Below are 26534 nucleotides of genomic sequence, written 5' to 3'. Positions count from 1 at the left end.
CAACAGAATGCGAAAATATAAGAGCTTAAATTTTCATCGTCTTCCTTTCCATGACCTCGAGATTCTGCAGTTGTGGCTAGTTGTACTTCAACTTGATGTGCAAACTCCCGTAGAAGTACTACGCGCTAAAGATTACCGCATTTGCAGTGAACACTTTGACAAGGATGACTACACACACTCAACACAGCGGGGCCGTTTGAAGAAAAATGCCATTCCATGTACGAAGACTCGTCGCACATGATCAACGCTCCTCCCACCTGGACATTGTTTACCTTTTCCGGCTACAGCACGGGACTTCAGCGCGAGACTACAACTTGCCGTCTAAAAGACTATTTAGGTGAATTGAAAAAATGGCTAAGTTGCTAAACGCATCTGGTTCACATGTAGGGTCCCTGTTCATGTTGGACAGTGATTTTAATTGCATTTTGTGTCTGTTAAGAGGCTCAAAAACGCTCTTAATGTCCATGCCCCCATAGCTGCCGTTTTAGCTGAGGGGGAGCTCTGGGCATTCGCGGTCGCAGCTCCGCGTAGCAAGCACCAATCCGGTTCGTTTTTTTTTTTCTATAGTCAGTACTCACAAAGGTCTAACGATCAAGATTAACTTAAAAATTGCCCGGAGTTCTCCTTTAAGGCAACTATGTTAAGCAGCATTTTATACCAACTATTTTGAAATGGCACTGCTTTCAACCCTGAAGTCAGGTGCTACAGTAGCCCTTAAATGTATAACGTGTGAAACAATGCGGTGCTCACATGTTAGGCCAAGTTGTTTCGAAACAGACAAGCAATCATAAACTAACCAACGTTCATGCCATTAAATGAGCGTTGCAGCTTCAATGCAGCTTGTATTGTTTCTGAGGTTTAAAATGTCAAATTGAGATGGTAAAAAATCTTCACCTATATGGTTTTTCCAGTATCTTTCAAAAGACTTTTCACAGCGGATTTACAGTTCAAGTTGACTTTTCCAAAGATAGACAAGCTGTTAATAAACTAGGTTGTGTTTCATGCTGTTTTCCAATCAATGTTATTAACCTCATGAATATGCAAATATATGATGTTGTAAATGTCATAAAATTAAAAATTCGTAACCTGAATACTAGGTATGCACCTGGTACTGTGCTCTGGTACTCTTACTAAATAAAATGCTCTGATACCAACAATCGAAACCATGCAGCGTGTGTACAGTGTTTGTGTCCCGACAAAGAAACACCAACAACAGCATTACAGCAAAATATAAACCATTGTCAGTGATATTTCTTTTCAGAAGTTATGAATGACAAAACATCTTTATATTAGAGTTGCTGGTGTCTCTTAACCCCGTCACACAAACGTCAATACAGGCGTCTATAGTTGTTGAGGTCTCTGGGTGCTTTTGTTGCTGTTACATAAACTTTACAACAGTCAAACAATGGCCAACTAGTGGAAGAACTAAGTAGCACAAAAAACAAAAAAATCAATGTGCATGTGATCTGAGTGTATGGAGTATGTGTGGGTTGAAAAATTTGGCCTGCGTGTATAGGGTGTGCACGTACTGTGCTGATGGCAGAATTTTTTTATCACACACACACTATACGCATACTTTACCGAATGTGTAAAAAAAAACAAAGTATACTTTGGCCTTTATTTGTACGTTCAAACTGTTTACGGTATATTACAAGGGACATCTTGGCCGGGGGGGGGGGGGGGTATGTTTTGCTCTCAGAAATCAGGGACGTGTTATAAAGTTGGCCTGGAGCTGAAACTCGATATACTGGTCTTGTTTACCTGTTGTTCCCCCTCTAAACACTCTTGATTCAATATTAAACTGATTTAGTGTGAGAGAGTGAGTGAAGGAGATGGTGAGTTGATGTGAAACTCAGCATGCACTTTTAGACATGCATCTTATGGTGTTAATTTAACATTATCTTTCCATTTATAGGTCATGTGTTGAACAGGAACTTGTTGAAATGCCAGCATCGGCAATTTGACAGCTTAAAGAGCAATAATAATTCTGGAAAAGTTAAAGCTAATTCTATGGCTAGTTTCTGTTTACAGGGTTTACAGGATTTTATGGAATTCTCCAGAAACAGAGATTGTTACATTACCTATTCCACTATTACGGTTACTTTCCATCTCTTCCATTTTTAGATCCATCTCTAGCACTGGGTCTTTGGGTGTTGGATCCTCTGAACTTGGACCTGGTTTTTGTTCTGGCATAGTGAGAGGAGCTGCTTCTTCCTTGTGCTCAGGCTCTGGTTCAGGTTCTAGTGAAGATGTGGTGTATGCAGCTATCACATGAGCCTGATGAGTGATAGGTTCTTCAGCAAGACTGCTGCTACTGGATCCTGCAGCTGCATCATCACCGCTGGAGCTACTGCAGATGGACCTGGCCGGCTCTGAATCCTCAATACTGTGGCTTAGATCAGAGTCATCAGCTGGAGTTGAGGCTCTGGGAGCAGGCAGCAGGTTCCTTTCAACTGGCACAGGGTTGCAGGAAGCCCGCACAGGCGCAGTAGGCACAGAGGTGGAAATAACTGGCTCGGGTGTACTGGGGGTCGGTGTGGGTGGAGGTGCTGGAGCCTTCCGCTTCTTTAGTTGGTTGTATGAGGACGGAGAGCCGAGGTTAATCTATAGAGGGGGACAGAAGGCAAATGTAAATGTTTGAATGTATGGTAGTGTTTTTTTTCTTACTGATGTCATTACTAGAATGTTGTGAGTGCATGGGTGCTGTTTACTATCTTAAGCAAAGGCATATGTCTCTGTTAACACATGTGTTTGATGCAAGTGTATCAGACTTCTCCACAATACAAGCCTGGTGAAAATGCACCCAAGGCACATTTTTGGAGGTCTTATTTGGCACAATGTCATTTAAAATATATTTTTTAGAAAGATTTTTTAAAAAAATTCAGTGAGGATGGATTAAATTGTTCTGATAGATTGAAGAGTTAAGATGTTTTTCGTTGTTAAAAAATATATTTCAAATAAATGTTGTTCTTTCTATTAATAAAAAAACTGTTGCGCTGCGCTGTTGACGCACCCCTAGGGGTCGCTTTGGGGAATGCCTCCAGCAAGAAAGGTGTCTCAAGCATGAGTCTAAATTTTATTTTTATTTTACATTTTATTTTTATTAAAAATGTATTGCAGCAAAAAAATATACAGAGATTTTTACATGAATATACACCTCACAACAAGTAGCATGCATAAGAATATGTAAAATAAATAAATAGGTACAACAATGAACTTGACACTGGCAGGCAGCAGCCTATGACTTCACTACTGGCGCGACTGTGAGTATAAAAGGGCACCTGTGAAATACATCATCCTCTTTCTTGACTTTCAGACTGTTTGTTTGTACATGTGAGAGGAGCATGCACGTTTGTGCGCATTGCGAGGATTTCTCGATGAAAAGCTCTGTTCGTGCTGTCCCTATTCTTGAGGATGTGGAATGCTGTCGACTCTCCTAAGAAGCGGGATGCGCTAGGTATGATACGTATGGTATGAGTACGCAAGACTGACTAGTATAGACAGGCAAGGAGCTTTTTCTTTTCTGGAAAGGAAGGACTCTCGAAAGACTCATTATCATAAGGCCTCCGTCCTCCAAGCTCACTCATAAGCCACTCTCCCTTTAAAAGGGGCAATTTTCTGCCTTTTTTAAAATCACCTTGCATTGTATTGATTGGTAAGCACAACTTTGTAGACTGCTACAAGTTGGTAAGGAAATACAATAAATCACGCTAGTATTTAAGAATCAAATAGCTGCAAACATCGTAATTTCTGTAAAAAAAAGTGCTGTACTGTACATGAATCAGCTTGCTTTGGCATGTCGAGACACCAGCAGTCAGCCTAAAAGACTCAATTCCAGTACAATTCCATGTATGAACCAAGAAATCAGAAACAAGCTACAGTATGTTGGAAATGAACATGCCTAGGAGGATGTTCCTGGGTACATGCATGCACAAATGTGGGTCAGGGGTAAGAAAAACATTGAACAACATGACATTCATACTGTGTGTTGAGGACAAATGAAATGGGTCAACATTGACTGTTATAGCATTTGTTTATAAATTGCCTCCCTTTTGTAACTATTCATGTTCCGCCACTTCAAATCAATTGCAGCAGTTTAATTGATACTTGTTCTGTGAACCCAACAATGTTTTGGTGAACCTCTGTAGCATATGTGACAGAACACAGTAGTAAATTATAAACATGAACTAAGATTAATAAATGCTTTAGAACTTGTGACCTCTTGTGAACACACATTAGCCGCATTTCCGCTGTCAGGACAGTGCGAGCCAGGGCTTTAAACCGACCGTGCCGGGCTAAAAGCCCCTGGCCTGTAGTACCGAGCCCAAAACACACTGCGTTTTCACTGTCGGGCCAGAAGCTCCAAAGCGCTTCACTAAAACACACCCGTAACACACCTGTAACACACCTCTCTGGCACAAGACATACTAACCCCAATTATTTTTTATTTTTATTTAAATAATAGGTTTTATCAGAAATATAATCAGAAAGAAATCACTGGAAACTACAGTAGCGTGATCGCAAAACAAACATGATAAAAGCGACCGCTTGCAGGCATTTTTGTTGTTTAGCCTGCTTGAATATTTAAAACCCAACAATAGAGGGTTTGCACCTACGTCACGATTTGGTCAGTTACTCGGATGCGCGTCCATATTGGAGATACTCGGATGTAAACAACAGCATGGATTGAACTGTTTATGTACTACTGAACACATTGTTACACTAATTTATGAAGTCTAAACTATGGAAAAAAACACATGGAAGCTGCGAAATCATATAGAGAAGGACTTAGTAAGCAGGAAAGAGCGCGGAATTTTGACGAACTAAAGTTAATATGTGGTAAAGATTCGAACGAGCTAGCTTCTCTAGCCCTTACCGCTATTCTTCCTTCTATTTCTTATCCCGACATAGGCTATGTTCAGATTGTCAGTCCAAAAAAAAGCACATGAAATCCATTTAAAGTTACATCCATATGTGGTTTGGAATCCTATTCAAAACACATATCAGGAAATCTGTTTCAGTCTGAACGCTCTGATCGGATTTCACGTGGTATGTGACTTTCTCATGCGACATAAAATGTAAACGCCAGACGTTGTTATAGGGAACATGCTGAAAGTCACTGCTGAAACAAGGCTGTGTCGTTGCAAAGTGCCGGACAAGCAGAAAATTATTATTTTTGAAACATATTTTGATACCAGCGCAGATAAGACCGCGAAAAAAAATCTGTGCATACCAGCCTCCTACAGTTCTGCAGCTCAAGACGCATGAGTCCAGTGTGGGGGCTACACATTTCCATGTTGTAAAATTTAAATAAGACAACATCTCTATTGCAAATGCAAACCCCTCCATCAACGCAACGTCATTGCCATATTGCCAAAGAGCTGCATGAACACACAAATCGGATCTGAACAGTTGCGATACAGTGTGGACATCATTTTAGATCAGATTCCAATCGGATACAAAGTTAATCAACCAACAAGTCCATCAAACAACTGTGGTGAGTTGGATCAGTCAACAAACACAGCGAATTATGTCATATTCTCTTATTGTCACTTGCACTGCATGCCAAACATATAGTATAGCCTTTTCTGTCAGTGGTGAGGGTTAAACATGTGATAAATGCAGGGAGATAGTCAGGCTGATGGAGAAGATTTCAGAATTAGAGACACGCATCCAAACTTTAATCAAGCATAGTAAGAATGCAAGGGCTTTAGATAATGATTTGGATTGTTGAAAGTGCCTTAGTGATTGGCAATTATATTAGACGGAATGTGAAAATAGAGACACCATCCACCATAGTCACATGTTTCCTGGGAGCCAGAGCGCCAGATATCAAAGCAAATTTAAAAGTGCTGGCTAATGTTGATCGCAATCTAATGATGTTCGACTTCGCCAGTCTGAGATCCCTACAATTAACATTAAAGAGGTGTGTGAACTCACAAGTACGATGTGAGACACTGTAATATGCTCTGGCCCCCTTCCTGTTTGCCGGAGTGATGAGATGCTTAGCAGACTGTCCTCACTTAATGGCTGGCTGTCTGCATGTAGTGGTGTCTGCAGAATAATATAGTGTTCATAGACAATTGGACATTTTTTGGGGGCAGACCTGATCTGTTAAAAAGAGATGGCATTCATCCTTCCTGAGATGGTGCCGCTCTTCTCCCTAGTAATATGGCGCATAGTCTTAGAGTTGAACATTGACTAACTGGGGGTCAGATCAGGAAGCAGACAGACTGGCTAATCGGACCGTCTGCTAACTGTCTCACGTCACAGACGTCAGATAAATCACATGGAGATTCTTTCACCTAGATATAATCACATAGAGACTGTGTCTGTTCCCTGAATTAGTAAATAGAAAAAACTCAGAGACCCATTTAAGGGTTAACATTTAATTGATGTCCAACAAGCTCAGGTTGCTGAATATTCGATCCCTATCTTCAAAAGCACTTATTGTTAATGATATGATTACAGATCATAACATAGATGTGTTGTGTTTGACAGAAACCTGGTTAAAACCAGACAATTACATTACCTTAAATGAGTCCAACCCCCAAGATTATTGTTATAAACATGAGCCTCATCTGAAAGGCAAAAATTTCTGTAATTTATAGTAATATCTTCAGCATTACTGAGAAGTCCAGATTCAAATATAAATATTTTGAAGTGATGGTGCTTTATTGACTTTTTTAGAACAAAAATGAACCATCACTCAACTTACTAAAGCTGGACTATGACACTATTTCCTTCTAGATCTGCTGAACAGTAGAAAAAAACTTTGTTGCATTATTTTCCTGTTATAACTGTAAAGCTGCTTTGAAACAATCTGCATTGTAAAAATCGCTATATAATAAAGGTGACTTGACTCTTCCAGCACTTTAGACACAGTTGCTCCTTTGCACTTAAAGAAGATTCTTTGCCCTCAAGAGAGCAGCCCCAAAAAATGGAGGGCAGCTGGAAGAAAACAAAACTAGAGATTTTTCGTAAAGGTGGAGCCGATGTGTCGACAGGCCGCGGTGGAGTGTTGGTTTCAGAGGCTGGAGGCGGTGCAAGGGTATCCTCTGGTCTAGGCGGACCTGGTGGCCTGAAGCACCTTGTGGAGATACTGGACATCCAGGACTTGGCAGAACTAGCGGGGACTAGAGAAATAGGAGTAATAGATCCACAAACACCTCCAATAATACTCCAATAAACTGTTCCAAAGGCCATAGCAATCCCATCCAGCGCGGTGGGGTTGTGGGCGGGGGTCTTTCCTCCCAGCCCTCGTACTCCACTAACCCTACCTTGTCAATACACAATATAGCAGGGTCACGCACCTGGTCAAACACACCTTGTGGTTCAAGCTCTGGGGTGACAAATTCTTTCTGTCTTCTTTTCAGGCTCAGTTTTGTCAGTCACGGCAGTATCAAGTCCACGGTCTGCGGGGGGCTCTTATCTCCATCATGCCGGCAGATGGCTGGTCTCTGGATGTGGACTGGGGCTGGTATCGTCCATAGCCGAGACGATGGTGAATGAAGAGTTGTTGTTAACAAGCACCCACTCCACGAATGCAGCAAAGTCTTCCCTTGGACCGTCCACTGGAAGGCGTACCTTGTACCGCTTGCTCAGAGTGGTGTGATAAAAAACACAGAGTGAGCGGTCTGGGTAGTGTGTAGTGTGAGCTGGATAAAGTCCTAAATGTGGTCTTCCAGCAGACGGTTTCCCAGCTCCAGGCACAGCAGGTGTACAGCAGGAATGTTCATGACAAAAAATGGGAACAAAAAAGGGAAAAAAACGCACCAAAAAAAAAAAGTGGTTATCCTCCTGTCTTCTGTCACGAATAGGTGGATATAAGTAGCTCACGAAGACAAAGAGTACAATGAAATAGGCTTTAATTCAATAATCCACAGGAGATGGGGTATAAACAGACGGGACAGGAAAATGAACAGAACAAAACAGAGTACTTACAATATACAGGAACTAAACAAGGAACTAATAAGATAATTGATGAACACCAGGAGAACTAAATGACAAATCAAACACGTGAAAACTAGGTCACAGGGGAAAGACAATAAAACGTAACATAACTATGGCAATATTAGGGGTGGGTGATAATCCATAGACATTATTATCTGGTAGAAATTTTGGACTATCGCTTCTATTGCATTACACTCACGTGATGTTACTGTGCTGCAGTCACAAAGCGCATAATTTCCATGCGTTTTTATGCATTGAGATTTTAAAAACAAGTGATTTTAAACTGTTGAAGCGCAGTAAACATTGAAAGACAATTCATTTCGCTACATGCGCACACTGTCAAAGAGATGGTTTCTGAGCCTGTCAGAGACGCTCGCACATAAAGTTGCTGTTCATAGAGAGCGTGAGTACTGAACTGAGTACTTTTTTTCCACCTAATTGCACTTCAAAGATTAAACAGACTTATGTGACAAAATGACCGTCTTTGCAAGTAAAGCCAGTCATTTATGTCTTCAGTGAACAGTTGAGAAAGAAAACACACAAGTATATTTGATCTGTGCAGTCGATCTTAAAATGACAGCATCCAAATATACCTGCTGTCGTCTGTATCCTTAATGTAAATCAAACAACAAAAAAGAGAAAATCTCTCAATGCTCTTGACTGAATCACTTTTGTAACTTTAATAGGAATACTTGCTAACACTTTCGATGAACTCCATTCTTATTATGAATTATAGCTCTATTTATACTCATTTATAAGCAAGCATTACGTAAGCAATAAGGTACGAGAGGTTGTGCTGTATCGTGAATAAGTCACGGCTGAAGGGCGTTCTTAGGCACGACGTGAAGCGGAGTGCATGCATCCCCTTCAGCCGTGACTTATTCATTACTTATTCAATTACTCAGCTCTTACGATTATTTTCTAGAGTAAAACTGACACTTCATATTTGGTGTGATGTAGAATAAACTTCATTAAACTCATCAGTATAATTTCGGCCATCATTTGGACTGGATCCGCTACAGCAGGCTTGTATTAATAGTGGATAAAAGCAGACGACAAATAAGCGTAATTGAACTAAACTATACCTGATCTCCATACAGCATATATTCTCTGGCTTTGTGGGCATAATTTTTCTCAGCCCCAAAAAGTGACAATTTAAACATGCTGTAAAACATGATCTGTTGGGCATTTTGATCTAAAACTTCACATACACACTCTGGAGACATCCGAGACTTTTTTTACATCTTGTGAAAAGGGGAATAATAGGTGCCTTTTAAAGCCAAAATAACTATATCGTGATATATATTGTTATCATGAATTAAAAAAAAAAAATCACTCATGTCGTGATATAAGATTTTGGTCTTTTCACATACTCCTAGATCAGTGGTTCCCAAACTGTGGTCCGCGGACCACTAGTGGTCTGTGAGGGTACTGCAGGTGGTCCGTGGAAAGGCAAAATAAAATATAAAATAATATTTTTTACCTTCATTTTACCAGGAATCCCCATAAAAAAAATAAAAAGTAAAAAGAATATGTAGGCCTCTATTGATATAAAATTTAAATTAAATTGTCTGGTTATTGTGTGATTACTAAAATAGGCTAGTGGTGCTCGGCCGTGACGTTCAAGTTCAGTGCCGTTAGAACCACAACATGGATCGGTGGATAGCAACAGGTTCTCTGAAGAGGAAAGCGGCAGAGGCAAATATTTTGTCATTATATAAAATATTTGTCTGATTATAATTTCACCAACAGTAATTCTGAATTGCCTCCACCAAACAGGTAAATAGGAAATAAGCAAATCAGAATACTGCACGCCAAAACAGCAGTATGCGCGCAAGCGTGAAACGCTAGTGTTTCTTCTTGGTGCGTATCTTTTACTGGGGTCTCCAACACGTCGCTTGATTGGAGGTAGCTCATCAAGGGGCCGTTCATATATCGTGTCTTTTGCGCTCTCAAGTTCATTATTTCATGTAGGCACGCGGCAAGTGGGATCATAATTGAAGTGACGCACTCATTTTTTTAGGCGCAGCGAGATGAAAACACCTCAACTTGTCATAATGCCGCAAACGCACCTGTCATGATGTGGGTTTTGTGTCTTGTCATGTTCAGTGGTTCCTTGTCTATTAGTTATCCCAGGTGTTTCCCATTAACCACGCCCCCTTGTTATCTTGTCTAGCTCGTTTGTCCCTTATTTAAGCCATGTGTTTTAGCCTCATCTTTGTGAGTTCTTGTTTAATGTTTGACTGTTAACGCTCGTGTTGGTTTGTTCCTGTTCTTGAATCCTGTTCCTGAGTCCTGTATCCAGTCTGTTTAGTTTGTAGTTTGTTAAATAAAGCGTGTGCTGCACTTGGATCCAGCCTCATCTCTGCTTCAACCGCACGACGTTACAGAAGAACTCACCAGATCGTGATCCTGCAGCCATGCCTTTCTGGAGTCCAGTCGACGTCCAGATTCTCCGTCTTCGCCAGGAGAATCGCGCCATCGAGGATTATGTCACAGAATTCCTCGAGCTGGCGCATCTCGCGCAAATGAGCACACAGTGCTTGAAGATCTTCTTCCGCGGGGGATTATCGGAACCTCTCGGGTCTCAGATGCCCGAACCTGATCCGCACGGGTCTTTAGAGTGGTATATCGACTTGGCCCTGTTGTGGAGCGGCTCTTCGTTTACCGTGGGCGAGGAGGAGAAGCTGCGAGAGCCTGCGCTTCACGTAATCCCGGTCTCGCCCGCGCCCGCGCTTCACTTCAGCTCTGCCGAGACCACGCTCCACAAGCCCGCGCTTCACGTCTGCTTAACCGAACCCGCGTTTCACTCCAGCCCTGCCGAGACCGCGCTCCACAAGCCCGCACTTCACGTCTGCTCAGCCGAACCCGCGTTTCACTCCAGCCCTGCCGAGACCGCGCTCCACAAGCCCGCGCTTCACGAGTCAAGTGAGTCAAGTGCCGAGTCAAGTGAGTCAAGTGCCGAGTCAAGTGAGTCAAGTGCCGAGTCAAGTGAATCAAGTGCCGAGTCAAGTGAGTCAAGCGCCGAATCAAGTGCCGAGTCAAGTGAGTCAAGTGCCGAGTCAAGTGAGTCAAGTGCCAGTGCCGAGTCAAGTGAGTCAAGTGCCGAGTCAAGTGAGTCAAGTGCCGAATCAAGTGAGTCAAGTGCCGAGTCAAGTGAATCAAGTGCCGAGTCAAGTGAATCAAGTGCCGAGTCAAGTGAGTCAAGTGCCGAATCAAGTGAGACAAGTGCGTCCAGTGCTGAATCAAACCAAGTGAGTGAATCTAGCCAAGTGAGAGTATCTAGCCCAGTGACTCGCCGTCGCAGGAAGAGGAGAAGGAAGACTCCTTCGGCTCGCCAGGCTCCGGTGAGCGTAACCAGACTCCTCGCCCTGCCGGTCCCGCCTCTGCGCCTCGCCCTGCCGGTCCCGCCTCTGCGCCTCGCCCTGCCGGTCCCGCCTCTGCGCCTCGCCCTGCCGGCCCCGCCTCTGCGCCTCGCCCTGCCGGTCCCGCCTCTGCGCCTCGCCCTGCCGGCCCCGCCTCTGCGCCTCGCCCTGCCGGCCCCGCCTCTGCGCCTCGTCTTATCTGTGTCCTTCAAGCTCTGGGAGGTTACTCTTGAACCCAGTTACAGCCCGGAGGTTCCTCCCGCGGATTTCCCCAAGTATTTTTTTGGGGGGGGCAGTAGGTACCCTGAGAGGGCCATGGAGGCAGCGCTGACATGGACCTTGTCGGTGCTATCTTCACCTGAGCCTCCTATGCCCTGGTCCCCTGCCAAGTGTGCTCCGCCCTGGTCCCCTGCCAAGTGTGCTCCGCCCTGGTCCCCTGCCGAGTGTGCTCCGCCCTGGTCCACTGCCGAGTGTGCTCCGCCCTGGTCCCCTGCCAAGTGTGCTCCGCCCTGGTCTCCTGCCAAGTGTGCTCCGCCCTGGTCCCCTGCCAAGCAGGCTCCGCCCTGGCCGCCATCTCGCCCTGTTCCGCCCTGGTCCCCTGCCAAGCAGGCTCCGCCCTGGCCTGCTCCACCCTGGCCTCCGCTTCGTCTTGCTCCGCCCTGGCCTCCGCCTCGTCTTGCTCCGCCCTGGCCGCCTGTTCAGTCAGGTCCGCCCACGCTCCACGGCCCAGGCCCGCCTTGTCTATGTCCAGGGTCTGTTCCCCTGCATGGGCCTGGCCCTCCATCCCTCCCCCAAGACCGCCTGTGCTTCACCGCCCTCCTGAACTTTCTTGGGTTTTTTTGTTTTGTTGGGCGTCAGGAGCCGCCCTTAAGGGGGGGGTTATGTCATGATGTGGGTTTTGTGTCTTGTCATGTTCAGTGGTTCCTTGTCTATTAGTTATCCCAGGTGTTTCCCATTAACCACGCCCCCTTGTTATCTTGTCTAGCTCGTTTGTCCCTTATTTAAGCCATGTGTTTTAGCCTCATCTTTGTGAGTTCTTGTTTAATGTTTGACTGTTAACGCTCGTGTTGGTTTGTTCCTGTTCTTGAATCCTGTTCCTGAGTCCTGTATCCAGTCTGTTTAGTTTGTAGTTTGTTAAATAAAGCGTGTGCTGCACTTGGATCCAGCCTCATCTCTGCTTCAACCGCACGACGTTACAGCACCGCAGTTCATGTGACAAGAACAAACAAATCAGCTTCATCCTTTCCGTAAACATTGAAAGCTCAGTCAATGAAGAATGTAAGAATGCACGTGCACCCAAACACTACGTGTGTTTTTCTCTTCTCCGTAAATAAATCTTGTAGCAGAGCTACAGCAAGCGTTTTTCGGTGGTGGAAATCTATTAGCTACTAAGCACAACTAAGTTGTGGAGAGCGCACATAGCAATGACAGACGGCACGGGAAAATCGGACCGAATTTTACTATTAGCTAATAATAAAAGTTAAGCTAATGTGCATCGATGTAAATGTCAAGTAATTTATCTTTTTTTGACTCATTCTTTTTATAAAAATGATTTAAAGGCTGAAATATGTGAGGTTTATCTTTTTATAAAACCTTTTTTTGTTAAAACTTTATTTGAATTTCATTTTACTAAATGTGCCTATAGGGGTGGCAGGGGTTGGCGGCAATGTAAGTATCTGGATATTTGCCGCGGGGCGAGGGCTTCGATTACCTCTCTCTTTTTTGACCATACATGTTTGCATCCCTGAAATGAACCTGATTATGCCCTCGGGCGCTTGAGTAAATAAATAAATTAAATATGTGGCAGCCGTTGTGTGCAGTATACATTCTTTTAACAAGCTGTTGTACTGATGTGATGACCAGTTATAGTTTTAATGTTAGTAAGCCTATTTAGAGGTGCGGATTAATTCAGGAAGGACTGTGTGTAGATATATTTTATTATGTGTATTATGAGGTGGTCCGTGAAAATTCTTGATTACAAATAGTGGTCCACACACACAAAAAGTTTGAAAATCCCTGTCCTAGATTATATAATTAAAAAAAGTAAGCAAACAGCACTACCTTAATGACTGAAGCTGTCAATCACTTCAGTTGCAGCTTGCAAATGCAGTGGTCAACGCAGCAAAATCGTGTTGTAATTAGAAACCTTTGATGTTCTTTAGATTAAAGAGCAAAAAATGATTTTTCAAAACTGTTCTGCTTAGTGCATAGTTGCTGGAGTCAAAGACAAATTTAAACTATATTTCAATTCATTTTCAATTCAGTTCAAATGCAGAAAAGGTTTCAAAAAGTACACAGAATCACTGTAGGCCTAGTTAAATAAAAATCATGTCTAAGCCATCATGTGTTGCATGATGTATGTACATAATACATGCATCCTCATTGGGCTCTTAATCTGTGTGTGCACCACACACTTAACCTCTGACCTTTAATCTACAACCGAGCAGCACAATGTATGATTTCACTCCTCCAGCATGTTAAAGTTTTAATGCAAAGCGGATGAGAGAAGGGACGGAAGGAGTGCTTAAGTACAGGCTACGAAGGCCAGGCTCTAACCGCACTCACACAGAGCTGTTGGCTTACATTTCACAGCAGGCTGGCAGGTCATTCATCTTCCTGCTCCCTCTGTAACACTGAGCACTGCTTCACCTTTCCCCTACATTGTGCTCAGACTGGCAAACACACAGCAACACAGTGTGCTCTAGGTTGTTCTTATTCATACATGCACATGCATGTATGCAATCGCATTCAGGGGTTTTCAGAAAAAGACCTAAGACTTTGACAGGTGTCATAGAGGAATGTAGGTAAAGGATGGCAGATTTTTCATTTTTGGGAAACGTATGCCTCTAACTAGCTTAGCCAATAAGATTTTCCTGCTTAACTAACTGCACCAGACTATGCTGGTTGATCAGCTTCACTATCTTCAACAGTTTAGATGAAGAGCATCATGCTGGTTCACCAGCTAGACCAACAACAGCCAGCATGGAACTTCACACTGGTGTTGTGCTAGATTCTCTAATCACCCAAACGAATGCTATTCTCCTTCCTTGATGTCTGATTAAAAACATAAAAGCGCTATAGAAGAATGAACATAGCAGTCTTTATTTACTCTGGTTGTTACTCGAGGATGAATCTGTACCAACAGTTCGTGATCGCTATAAGTAAGAAACCAGGTTAGGCTACATAAAGAAAAGGAATTGTTAAATTGGACAATTTTAGCTTGCGTAAAAACAGTAATATTAAGAAATATTATTATGATAATGAACATGTATTCCTGTTATGGCAAAGCTGAATTTTCAGTTGCAATTACTCCAGTCTTAAGTAAGGTTGGGTATTGAGAACCGGTTCCAAAATTTCCAAGAACTGTGGATTTGTTAAGACACGCGCATTTCGATTATTTATCTTATTAATTCCCGTGAATCTTAGAAATCTTATTAATTCCTGTGTGTGCATTTTAATGATTTTAAACCATTCAAACGCAAGAAGACATGAAAGAGAACTCAATTCGGGACTCGCACGCTGTTTTCTGAGCTGCACACAAATTCAAAGCTCCAAAACACACAAAAAAGCCACCTCTCATATAATAAGCAAATACTGGGTTGAGTTCTCTTTCTCTTCTTGCAAGAAGTGTCTTCTTGCAGTTGAATGGACAAATACAACAAATTATTTCAATATATCCTCATAAACATTTGGTTTTGTCTTAAGTAAACATAAACAGTTGAGCAGGACAACACTCAACTATTTGTAACAGTATATTGGATCAGTGCATTCGCCCTTAGAGTGACAGCAGCCTAATTTAACTACTGCTGTTTGTGTCAATGTTAATAAAATAGCAAAAAAAGAGAAACCACTTCCTGATATTGACTGAAAAACTGTTGTAACTTTAAAAGGATTGATATATACATTATATGTATATATATATATATATACACATACATACATGCATACATACATACATACATACATACACATATTTATATACATACATGTACATTATATATACATATATTCGATTCGATTTGAATATCGCTACACTCCTAATATTATTATATCCTCATTATAATGCCTCCTCATTTCAAGCGGCAGGCTCTATTCCTCAGTTACAGAATAAACATGAATGGACACCTGAAGGTATGTTAAAAGATACAGTATAGTTACTGAAAGGCATCATAACTCGTGTAATCGCTCAATCAGTGTTTCAGCAGCGGAAAGACGTCAATAAAACAGCTTAGTTTGTCACATAGCATTATAATTAACGTTACCTCAGCAGGCTAGTCATCCAAATGAACTCTTGCACTAAATAATATGCACTATTAGAGGTCGACCAATAGTGGATTTTACCGATACCGATATTTAGGTTTGACCATAAATGCCGATAACCGATAATTCAACCGATATTTTTTCAAATGGATACTGGATTAAAAACAAACATAACACTCACAAGTAAAACAGTGCTGAACTGAAATGAGCTAAATTAAATAAATATATAAATATGAATATATTAAAATAAGAAGTTCTACAGAACGAACTCTATATAGAAAATAATTTAAACATTAAAATATTACAAGTTTCGTTAGCTATAACCTAGAAACATACGTACATTTAAGAATTAAAACTCCATTTCAAATGCATTAGTAAATGTTGAAATTAACAAACTAAAAATGAATAATAGTTCTACAACTTTTATTAACCTTAGTTAATGCTAAAAATGTAATCTTATTGTAAAGTGTTACCATTTCATATAATTCCAAAGAGTCATTCTTAAAGATGGCCATTACAATTTAATAAAGACCTATATTACGTATAAGTAATATAGCCTATGTGGTCTCTCACTTTATTTGCTTCTATTTTAGAACAATTGATGATTATCTAATCAAAATAAGAAGATGTATTGTAGTGATAAAAAAGAACTTAATCAAACGCGTTTCTGATATGTTTATGTTTCTGTCGGCTAACTTACATGAACATATCAATGTTGAGAAAGCAATCACGTCAATAGTTTTAAATATGCAACTTCGTCGCCTAATGAATGTATAAAAGTGACCAGCTGGATATAAAATAATGCAAATAGATGGTAACAATTGCAACATAAAACATTTGGGTCAGCTCTGCGTGTGTTTTTGTCACATTGTTTAAATCACTTGACTTAGGAACTAATGTTAGAGTCCTCTCAGCCTCGACGGCAAACATACTTCTGTTATTTCTCTGCTGATGCAGCATCTAGTCAACAAATTAATTACTTTATAATGATATGGCAATATACTTTAGTGTTATGTATTCATACCGTTCCGTTGTCTGTGTTTTAAATGCGCGTCTGAAGTGTCAGCACTCTCTGTGCTGCGCGCAGCCTCACGTGCTAACGTAAACAACTTAGCCAGTGATAGTTTGTTATTGGTCCTCTAGAAGCCGCTCTCGCTCTGTAAAATGCCAGCAGTCTCTTCTCAGTGCTCTCGTACTGTTTAATGACTCCGCACACTTCTCAGCTGCTCCAGCAACGGACGCAACCCGGAAAAACTATCGGTGTGGATTTTTACCGATAACGATAGTTACACCAATCAACTATTGGTGCCGATTAATCGGCAAAACTGATGAATCGGTCGATCTCTATGCACTATAGTAGCCTAAAAATTAGGCTATATTTTACTTAACCTGTTAATGATATCTTGATTATTAAATGTATGTTTAAAATATCTTTCATGAAAATGACAGCAACTGTGTAAATTATTATATTTCAATAACGAGTAAAAACGTTAATGCAAAAGTTAATGCAAAAACTGCCTTATGTTCAGTTTACATGTTTTCATACCATGTGTTGGGTGTTGATTATTATATCTAAAAAATAAATAGCATCTGAATTTAGGCTAAAAGTCTAGGCTCTGTTGTTAACCTTTAATGTTATAGTAATGTGCGGGCTCCTTATTTAGATCTTTATTTTTTTTTAATACTTGTGAAACGTTTAATTGTAATTGAATTCATTTAAAGACAAAGACACCATTTTTGCATTAAACCACTGTTTACAAAAAAACAAAAAAAGCCATTTTTGCTTTCTAAACCCCATCCCACCCAACTGAACCGAGACATCAAAACAGTTTCACTAAATTTATGAATTTAATATTTTTATTACGTTTGTAGCAAATAAACCTGTGGTAATTTTCCACACAGTCTCCTATAATCTCTCTCTCCATCTTTACATGGCCTCGCACATACAGATATTAATTATTAAGTTATATATTGAGATACTGAATATCAAACCCCATGTATCTCCCCTCTTAATCCTGAGGAATGTGGGGCCTGTGATGAATTTTGAGAAGTCTGCTAAACCTTGAACTATTTCATTACTCTGGCCTGTACCCTGGTCACACGCACGCACGAAATCTGAGGAGCAGATGGCGGGTGCGCGCTAATATAATATGACGACGCAAAAGCATCGGGGCGGCGCACGCGCCATCAGCCAATGAATTGGCGTGATTCTATAAGGGCTTCAGACAATCGGCACACCCAGAGGGCGTTCCCACTGCGTCTTAAGCAAAAACAAACAAAAATAACGACTTCATTTCAACTATTCATTTCCCACCCTATGGGCCTCTAGTCAGTTAACTTAGTGTAATAGCGTAGAGCCACGTCACACGTAGGCTCACTATTGGCTGACGCTGGTCATGTATGTGATGCGTGTTACGTACAACAACAGAAGCGTACGCTGTTAAACTAGTGAACCGACTCGAGGCCCACAGAGAAGGATATGAATATTTGAAATAAAGTCGTTGTTTTTGTTTTTTTTCCACACAAAAAGTATTCTCGTCGTTTGATAAACTTAAGATTGAGCCACTGTAGTCACTTGGACTATTTTAACAATGTATTTAATAACTTTTCGGGGCTGGCAAGTTTCAATCCCTAAAGAAGCCTATGGACAAGTATGGAAGAGTGATCCAGCTCTCATATTTCATCAAAATATCTTAATTCGTGTTCCGAAGATGAACGAAGGTCTTACGGGGTTGTAACAACATGACAAATTTTAAAATTCTAACAAATTTTAATAAACGATAATATTGTCGTTCTGATAACCATTTTCATCTAAAATAATGATAATGGCATAATAATGCAGATACACCTTTTCAAAGATCAATAAACTTTTATTTCTAAAGACTATTTAACACTGAAAACGGAAAACATTTAAAATATCTGCAATAAATGAACAAAACAACCAAAAACAATAAAAGCAACTCTCAGTTTCTGTTAACAAAAAATGCACTTGAATAAATACCAAAAACAATAAATAAAATGGATGTAAACAAAATTGCACCTTTGCTAGGTGCAAAAACTGCTAGTTAGGACCTTTGTAAACAAACAGACAAACAAACAAACAAACAAATAAAGCCTCAACAGGCCATATGCAAAAAACTTTTGAAAAATAATTTCGCCAGCATAAAGCTTTGTTCAAATGAAGCAAAAGTGAATTGCAGTCTATGTCCACCAAGCGAGCGAGTGAGGGAGAGAGAGCGCGAGAGGTACGGTTGAGGGAGAGGGAGAGAGAGAGGGACGAGCGAGAGGTAGTGCTGCGCGAATGCGCTATGGCGCTCTGCAATCAAATACGATTTTAAATAGGCTTTAAAATCAAAAAACAATAATAATAAAAAAAAATGTTCGAAGAGAGAGAGAGAGAGAGAGAGAGAGAGAGAGAGAGAGAGAGAGAGAGAGAGAGAGAGAGAGAGAGAGAGAGAGAGAGAGAGAGAGAGAGAGAGAGAGAGAGAGAGACGAGGAAAACAAACAAGCATGCAAATGGAAATGATCGCGTCCGGAAAAATTATTGAGCTCATTTTTTTTATCGTGCGATTAATTGATTCATTGACTATCGCGACAGGCCTACTGCTTACCATTGGGGTAAATATCACTAATATGCAGATTTAAAAATGTCAGTGCAGTTTTTCCGGACAAGCAACTTTTTTACTTGGACAAGTGAATGACCCATTTACTAGCCCGAAGGACAAGCACATGACAAGGCTTAGTGTCGAGCCCTGAATTTATGGTGAATTTGAGGTGTTTTTTTAATTTTGAAAGGTTATAATTGCAATGACCAGCACAAAATGTCTTATTTTGTTTTCCCTGGAAGAAAGGAAGATATATGGATTTAGAACAACATGAGGGTGATGAAAAGAACTGTCATTGTTGGACGTGTTAGTCCTTTAAGAGTTAAGAATCACTAGCTATCGATTTGCAGACCAACATTTAGCCAGAGTAGTTTAAGGTCTCTGCTTCATGTGCAGAGTATTTTCATGAGCTTAGCTAACAAAGGGCTCTGGTGATGTCATGAGAGGATAAGTGAGATGACCTTCTCTTGAGTCTTAAAGCAGCCCATTGTAAAATCCTCATCTTAGGTTTACAGAGGGAGAACATGTGATGGACATTTATTATTTGCATCAGGCTAAAAAACAAAACAAGATAACGTTTTTAAATACCTAAACCCATTTAATTCCACTGGTTAATCTTGATAAATAAGACACCATAGATGAAAATATACAGTTGACAGACCTGTTTGGGCCAGTTATCATGAAATTTTATTTGTTTTTAAGCCTTGTCAATTTAAACATTCAAGTCCAAGAAGATGCGAAAGAGAACTCAACTGTGTGAGGAGTTTTGTGTGCACACACATTTAAAGCTGCATCTGACAACACGCAAATACTGAATTGAGTTCTCTTTCACGTCTTCTTGCACTTGAATCGACAATTTCACACAAAATTATGTCAAAATGCCCGTCTTGGCAAGTGTCCTAGTAAGCATAGTTGGTAATGTCTAAAGGTCCCCCTGTGGTGAAAATCAAGTTTTTTTAATGTTATTTATATGTCTATAAAGCCTATGCAGTGTTATTTTACATTTGATTACTACATTCAGTATATATCTAACTCCTGTTAGATCTACATGAAAAACCTGAAAAGCACTGTTTATTTAATTTTTGCTATTGCTTGTAGTCTGATTATTTGTTCTTATTTTATTACAGACTGTTTACTTGTCTTTAATAATTTGTGAAATTTATATTTTATATTATTATTTTTTTCATTTGCATTGTTCTTGCATTCAATGTAAAAAGTCTGGCCACTTAAATAAAAAATACAATAGCAAATTTGTGACTCGAGCTTCAGTATGTCCGTAGAGGGTTGACACCTTAAATATACTTTTCATACTTGTACTTAATGACTACAAGTCAGTAGATTAATAATGACATTTTTTGTTTTAAATTTTGTCACGGATTCCCAAACTTTCTAAAACTTTCAATGATGTGCCACATTTAGATTTACATTTACATTTATGCATTTGGATGACGCTTTTATCCAAAGCGACTTAAATTGCATTTCAAGGTACACATTTACATTATTTTCAGTTCTTGCGTTCCCTGGTAATCAAACCCATGACTTTGGCGTTGCAAGCACCAACACTCTACTGTTTGAGCAACAGGAAAACTTCCTGTAAGATTTAGCTACCTTCTTTGTATTCCCAAGGATAGATTTGTTTTCTCTTTAAAGACATTAAAGGGATCGTTCACCCAAAAATTTAAATCATTTACTCACCTTTATGGTGAACACAAAAGAAGATATTTATAAAAATGTCGGTTACTAAACAGTATTTTTGGTTAGTATTTTTTTCCATACTATGGAAGTTAATGGGGCCTACCAACTGTTACACAGTCCTATTGTTACGTTTTCTTGTGTTTTACGTGTTACGTGTATCTTGTGTTTTATTATTTAGACTTGGTTTGCATTCTGGCCTGTTCTTTTCCGGTTTCGTGTGCCATATTTTCTAATCATTTTATGTATTTTCCTTTACGATTAGTTCCCTGATTGTGTCCAGGTGTGTCTTGTTAGTCTATAACCTGTGTATATATAAACCTCATTTTTTCCTGTGTTCATTGTCAGGTCTTGTTTTGTTGGTGAGCTCAGTTCTGTTTCGTTTATTTGTTCCTGGAGGTTCCCCAGTGTCTGTTCCTTTGTTTATTTTTGTTCTTTCATATCTTTAATAATATGAAAGAACCAAATCCTGCGCTCCTGCTCTCACTCATCTCTGAGTTCGCCAGCATTACACCTATATATTTTAGTCATTTAATTTGTTTTGCTGCAATTCAAAGTTTGTAACGTGGCAGCTTATTTGTGATTCGTCTTAGAGCTGGTTGGTTTGGTTCTTGTGGTTCAGTTTCAATGGGGTTTTGCAATCAGTTAAACTGTGTAACTGGTTATGTATGGTAAGTTTCCCTGTAATCATCCCTGATCCCATTTGATCATCCCTGTAAGCTACAATATTAACAGAGCAGAGAATACATTCATAGGTTTGTACAGTGCACAGCAGCTTTTATGCAAAAACCTAAATGACAGCTACTCCAAGGAATAATTATTTAGACTGTGTAAATATTTGTCAGTGGTTATGATTGGTGTGTGTGTCATTGCTCAAACCTGTGATGCCAGAGGTAAAGTCTGTGAGGAAGCTGATGGGGGTGCTGGAGCTCTGCGTTTCTTTAATTCCACTTTCGGGGACATCTTGGAGATGTTCATCACAGACTGAGACTGACCAAGAGTGCTGGGACGGGTCTCCACACATGGGCCACAACCCACCACTGACATACCCTGAGCATAAAATCAAGAGAGACACTTTAAGAGCTATACAAGTACACATTTAAAATACATGAAAATAGCAATAAAAGTGCAAAGTAGAGAAAGTAGAGACTAGCTTAGTGCAAATGACAAGGTGTACTCATATTGAAGGTGCATTGTACAGAGAAATTGTTGTAGGCAGTGGATCCTGATTTGTGTTGTAGAGAGTGCATCCTGGATTTAAAAGGGCAGCAAATTTAACAGAAGACAACAAATCAATAACATTTGGGCTGGAAATGTCACAACCTGCTCCAGGAGTGTGGCTGAGTTCTGAGGGCTTTACCCTGGCCATGACCCCACGTTTACACACCATTAAACAGCTGCCCTGAGAAGACGGTTAACAGGGAGGGTCTCAAGACATAAACTAAACTACAGCTGCTGACATCTTCTGATTAAGCTCTACACTAGTGAATTTATTTTTATTTATTTATTTTTATTTAACCTTTATTTAACCAGGTTAGTCACATTGAGATATAGAATCTCTTTTTCAAGCGAGACCTGGCCCAGATAGCAGAACAAATTAGATCACAAAATCACAAAACAAACAAAAAAGGGGCAAAGTCAACAAGTGCATTTCAATTAAATAAAAGTGTCATTAATTAAAACATTTGCATGTGTGAATGGACTCATGTTTATTATTTTAGCATAAACTTTAAATCATTCAAGGAAATTAGACACGAATTAGACACAAATTAGAAATGTAGTTTAAGTGTTTTCTGTAGGTCAATCCAAGTAGAAGGGGCAACAAACGTAAAAGCCTTTTTAAACAACTCTGTCTGGGCTTGAGGTACATTCAATGAAATAGTTGTCTGGGACCGTAAACCACAAGTACTCTGTGTAAAAGAAAGAAATTCAGATATGTAACATGGGAGCCTGCCTATAATGCCCATATAAATATATAAAGGTGAGTAAGCCGGCGATTTTACAGAGAGGGCAAATTCACTGTGGAGTAAAGTATACAGTGATGAGTGAGGGGTCTGCAATTTAAAATAAATCGTAAAGCTCCATGAAATACAGCATCCAACATCTATAGACACTTTGATGGGCCATTCATATACAACAGATCACCATAATCAATATTAGAGAGAAATGTTGCATCCACTTGCCTTTTTCTGGCAGAAAAAGTAAAACAAGATTTGTTCCTAAACAAAAAACCTAGCTTCAATTTCAACTTTTTTACTAAATTCTGTATATGAAGCTTAAAAGAAAGGTGATAAAAATCCTAAATATTTTTAAGATGAAACAACCTCAATTGTTTTACCCTGTTCAGTAACAATATTCAGGTCTAACTAATTTTTCCTTGATTTTGAAAAAAACATTACTTTGGTCTTCTCTGCATTAAGCACAAGCTTTAATTGATAAAGCTGTGCTTGCACTCTATCGAAAACAGTTTGCAAGCATTCATAGACCTTCCCAATGGTAGCTGCACAACAATAAATAACCGTATCATATGCATAAAAATGGAAAAATGCGTGTTGGACATTTTCCCCCAGACAGTTTATATTAAAAGTGAATAAAAGTGGCCCCAGAATGGAGCCCTGTGGGACCCCTTTACAGATTGATACATATTTTGATGTTAGGCCATCAACTTATGTAGTTTGAGTCCTATCAGAGAGGTAGTTGATAAACCAGCCCACAGAGTGCTGAGACATACCTATACTGATCAGTCTCTGAACTAGTATGCTATGGTCAACAGTGTCAAATGCTTTGGACAGATCAATAAACAGAGACACACAGTGTTTCTTATCATCAAGTACTTTGACTATGTCACTAATTACTTTTATAGCAGCAGTGGTAGTGCTGTGTTGTTTCCTGAAACCAGATTGATGCTTAGATAAAATTGACTGATCATTTAAATACTCTTTCACTTATTCACAAACCAAAGATTCCAATACTTTGGCTAAAGTATGGAAAATGGAAACGGTTTTCCAAAATAGTTTGGAAATGGATCTGTAATTATTAGGCAAGGTAGGTTCACCTCCTTTCAAAAGTGGTAAAACATAAGCAGACTTCCATACCTTGGGAATTTTGTTTGTGACCAGTGAAAGATTAAAAAGATGAGTCAGAGGTTCAGCTAGGATATCTGCAGCTAATTTCAAAAAGAAAGGTTCTAAGTGATCTGGGTTTTCGGATCGGATCAGGTTTTCGAGGATTCAATTGTTTCAGGGCTTTATGAACATCAGCAACAGAGAAGGAGCAAAAATTGAAAGTTTTGTCCGCAGTAACAAAGGTGTCTAAAACTAGAGTCGAAATTGCATTTGTTATAAATAGCATCACCTCCCCCTCTTTTTAGGCGATCTGAACGATACATATTATAACCATCAATGCCAATATCTTTATCAAGGACAGATTTAGTCAGCCAGCTTTCAGATAAAACAACAATGTCAGCATCAGTTGACCCGACCCATAAATTAACCATATAGGAGGCTACATAAGGGTGGCTACATATGGATGGACTCATTTTCTGACCTCAAATGGACAACCACACTGTAAAGGGGATCAGAAAGATAAACAAGGCTCAAACTTAATTTTTAAAACACTAGACAGACAGCTTTGTGTAAAAAAAAGGTGAAATAGATAATGCAATGAGTAGTTTACAGGAGACCATTAAGTTGGGGCGGAAAATAGCCTGGTGGTGGTGTAGGCGGCTAAGGCTGAAACAGACGACCGTCCAGAATTGGAGACAGCTTAGGCTGTAGCCGGTGACAGCCTGGTGGTGGAGGCAACCAAGGCTGTAGCAGACGACAAATGCGTGGTGGAGAAAAAAGCAGCTAAGGCTGTAGCTGACGACAAGTCCAGTGGTGGAAGATGCGGCTGAGACTGTAGATGATGACAGCCTAGGTGGAAACTAGCCCATTTAATAGTGCAGAGTGGATTAGGCTAAAGCTGGATGAGCCAAATAAAAGTCAATGTAGTGTAGGCCAAGGCAAAAAATGGCTACTAGCCCACAGCTAGCTAAGCTACACATAAAGACTCCAGCAAATCCAGTTTGAAGACATTCACCAATAAAACACAAATACTGTGCCTCGATGTCAATCAAGGACTTTTTGAGGTTTCTCTCAGCCATCCGAGGCAAACACAGATGTAGTGGTGATGTACCTCTTGCTGTTCTAAAATTGATGCAAACTGTGATCCAGAGGCACAAAAGTACCAGGAATCAATCGAGTAAACGCTACCGCGAAACACAGTAATCCACTCAGTATGCTTTAAAAGTCCATATGTTGTAATTTTCAAGGTTAAAAATAATATTTAAAAGAGATGCCATTTCCAAACAAGAAACAAACAATACAGGACAAACATAGTTTCTGCAATCTTGGATTAGGGGCGAGGGGCGCCTGCTTTCTAGAAGCCAAAACAAAAACAGAAACAAAGACATTAAAAGCGTAATTTTGTTTGATGTTGAAATTCATTCTCCTATTCCACTATGTAACAAAGGCTGTGTGCTGAACTGAACTAAGAATCCATTTAAATTCCAATTAAATTCCTGAATTGCATAACTGAAATTTGAATTTTCATTTAATAAATTACAATTAAATTGGATTGAATTTAGTACACGTTTTAGCTCGTATTACATAATCAACAGATAACACTTTTTGATATCACTTTTTCATTTATAAATTTATCTTAAAACACTGCAGACCAGTGGCGGTTCTAGCTTTTTATAGCGCCCTGGGCGAACCACCCCTTCTGCCACCCCACTCCCACCTCAAACCCCACAAAATCACAAACAGAGATAAATGGGTGAGACAAAATAAAAATAAAAAACCTACAATGCAGCAAACACACAGAAATGATGGAGTGACACTTTAACACATCCACAATGGAGAAAAAGGAAAATGTCTAAAAAAATTTTTTTAAAAAAATTTACAACTTTCGTCTTGCTGGTACCACCCAGCTCCAAGCCTCCTTCGTCTCCACTGGTCCCGTCCAGTTCCAAGTCTTCTTCGTTGGTCAGTCGTTGCTCTGCCTACACCTTGGACTCCAGGGCCTTTGGCTGCGCCTCGTTCCTCCACCTCTCCAGCTCAGTTGGGCTCCTTCTCCCCTCCAGCACCCTGGCTCTACCTCGGTCGCTTGTCACCGTGGCTTAGCCTTGGCCTCAAGGTCCTTTGGTGTCACCCGGTCTCATAGGCTCCACCTCTATGGATCCCTTCATTGGATCCCTTCCCTTCGTGGACCTTTGTCAGGATCGCTCGCTGCTGGGTCTTCATCTGGCTCCTCCCTCCATCATTTTGTTCTGTTCCTGTTTGCCTGAGTTCCCAGTCATTGATAGTTGCCATGCTTTCTGATTTGAGTTATGCACCTGTTCCAAGTTATATTGATTATTCCCTTTTTGTATTTAAAACCTCAATTTTCCTCAGTCCTTTATTCAGCATTAATGTTATGTTCATGTGTGATGTGTAATGCTATTGCCCTTTGTGTTAATTAAAAGTCTATTTTCTTCATTCTGAGTCACACTTTCTCTGGTGGATTTACTAAATGCTCGATGTAACACTGTCCTACTTTCTTTTCTTTTTTTTCAATAATCCATTACACTTTCCATATACTTAACAATGCACAAGATACAGTACATTGCTATTTCCAT

General features: G+C 40.2%; 1 protein-coding gene across 8 annotated transcripts in view; it reads right to left on the bottom strand.

Moving 5' to 3' along the window:
- The window catches only part of cobl (cordon-bleu WH2 repeat protein), a 146267-nt gene that overhangs the window by 40795 nt on the left and 78938 nt on the right, over positions 1–26534 (bottom strand). For all 8 annotated transcript variants that reach the window (XM_077207628.1, XM_077207661.1, XM_077207655.1 and 5 more), the window contains 2 exons: positions 21755–21925; positions 2082–2604 (listed from right to left, as the gene is read on the bottom strand). In XM_077207628.1, coding sequence (XP_077063743.1) covers positions 2082–2604; positions 21755–21925 — 694 coding nt within the window. The remainder of the gene's footprint in view (positions 1–2081; positions 2605–21754; positions 21926–26534) is intronic.

The sequence above is a fragment of the Siphateles boraxobius genome, unplaced genomic scaffold (genome assembly GCF_051911475.1).
Source record: "Siphateles boraxobius isolate OS27281-9 unplaced genomic scaffold, OSU_SipBor_1 12, whole genome shotgun sequence".
NCBI lineage: Eukaryota > Metazoa > Chordata > Actinopteri > Cypriniformes > Leuciscidae > Siphateles > Siphateles boraxobius.
The sequence above is the reverse complement of the archived record's forward strand: the minus strand, read 5'-3'. Positions and strand labels throughout refer to the sequence as shown.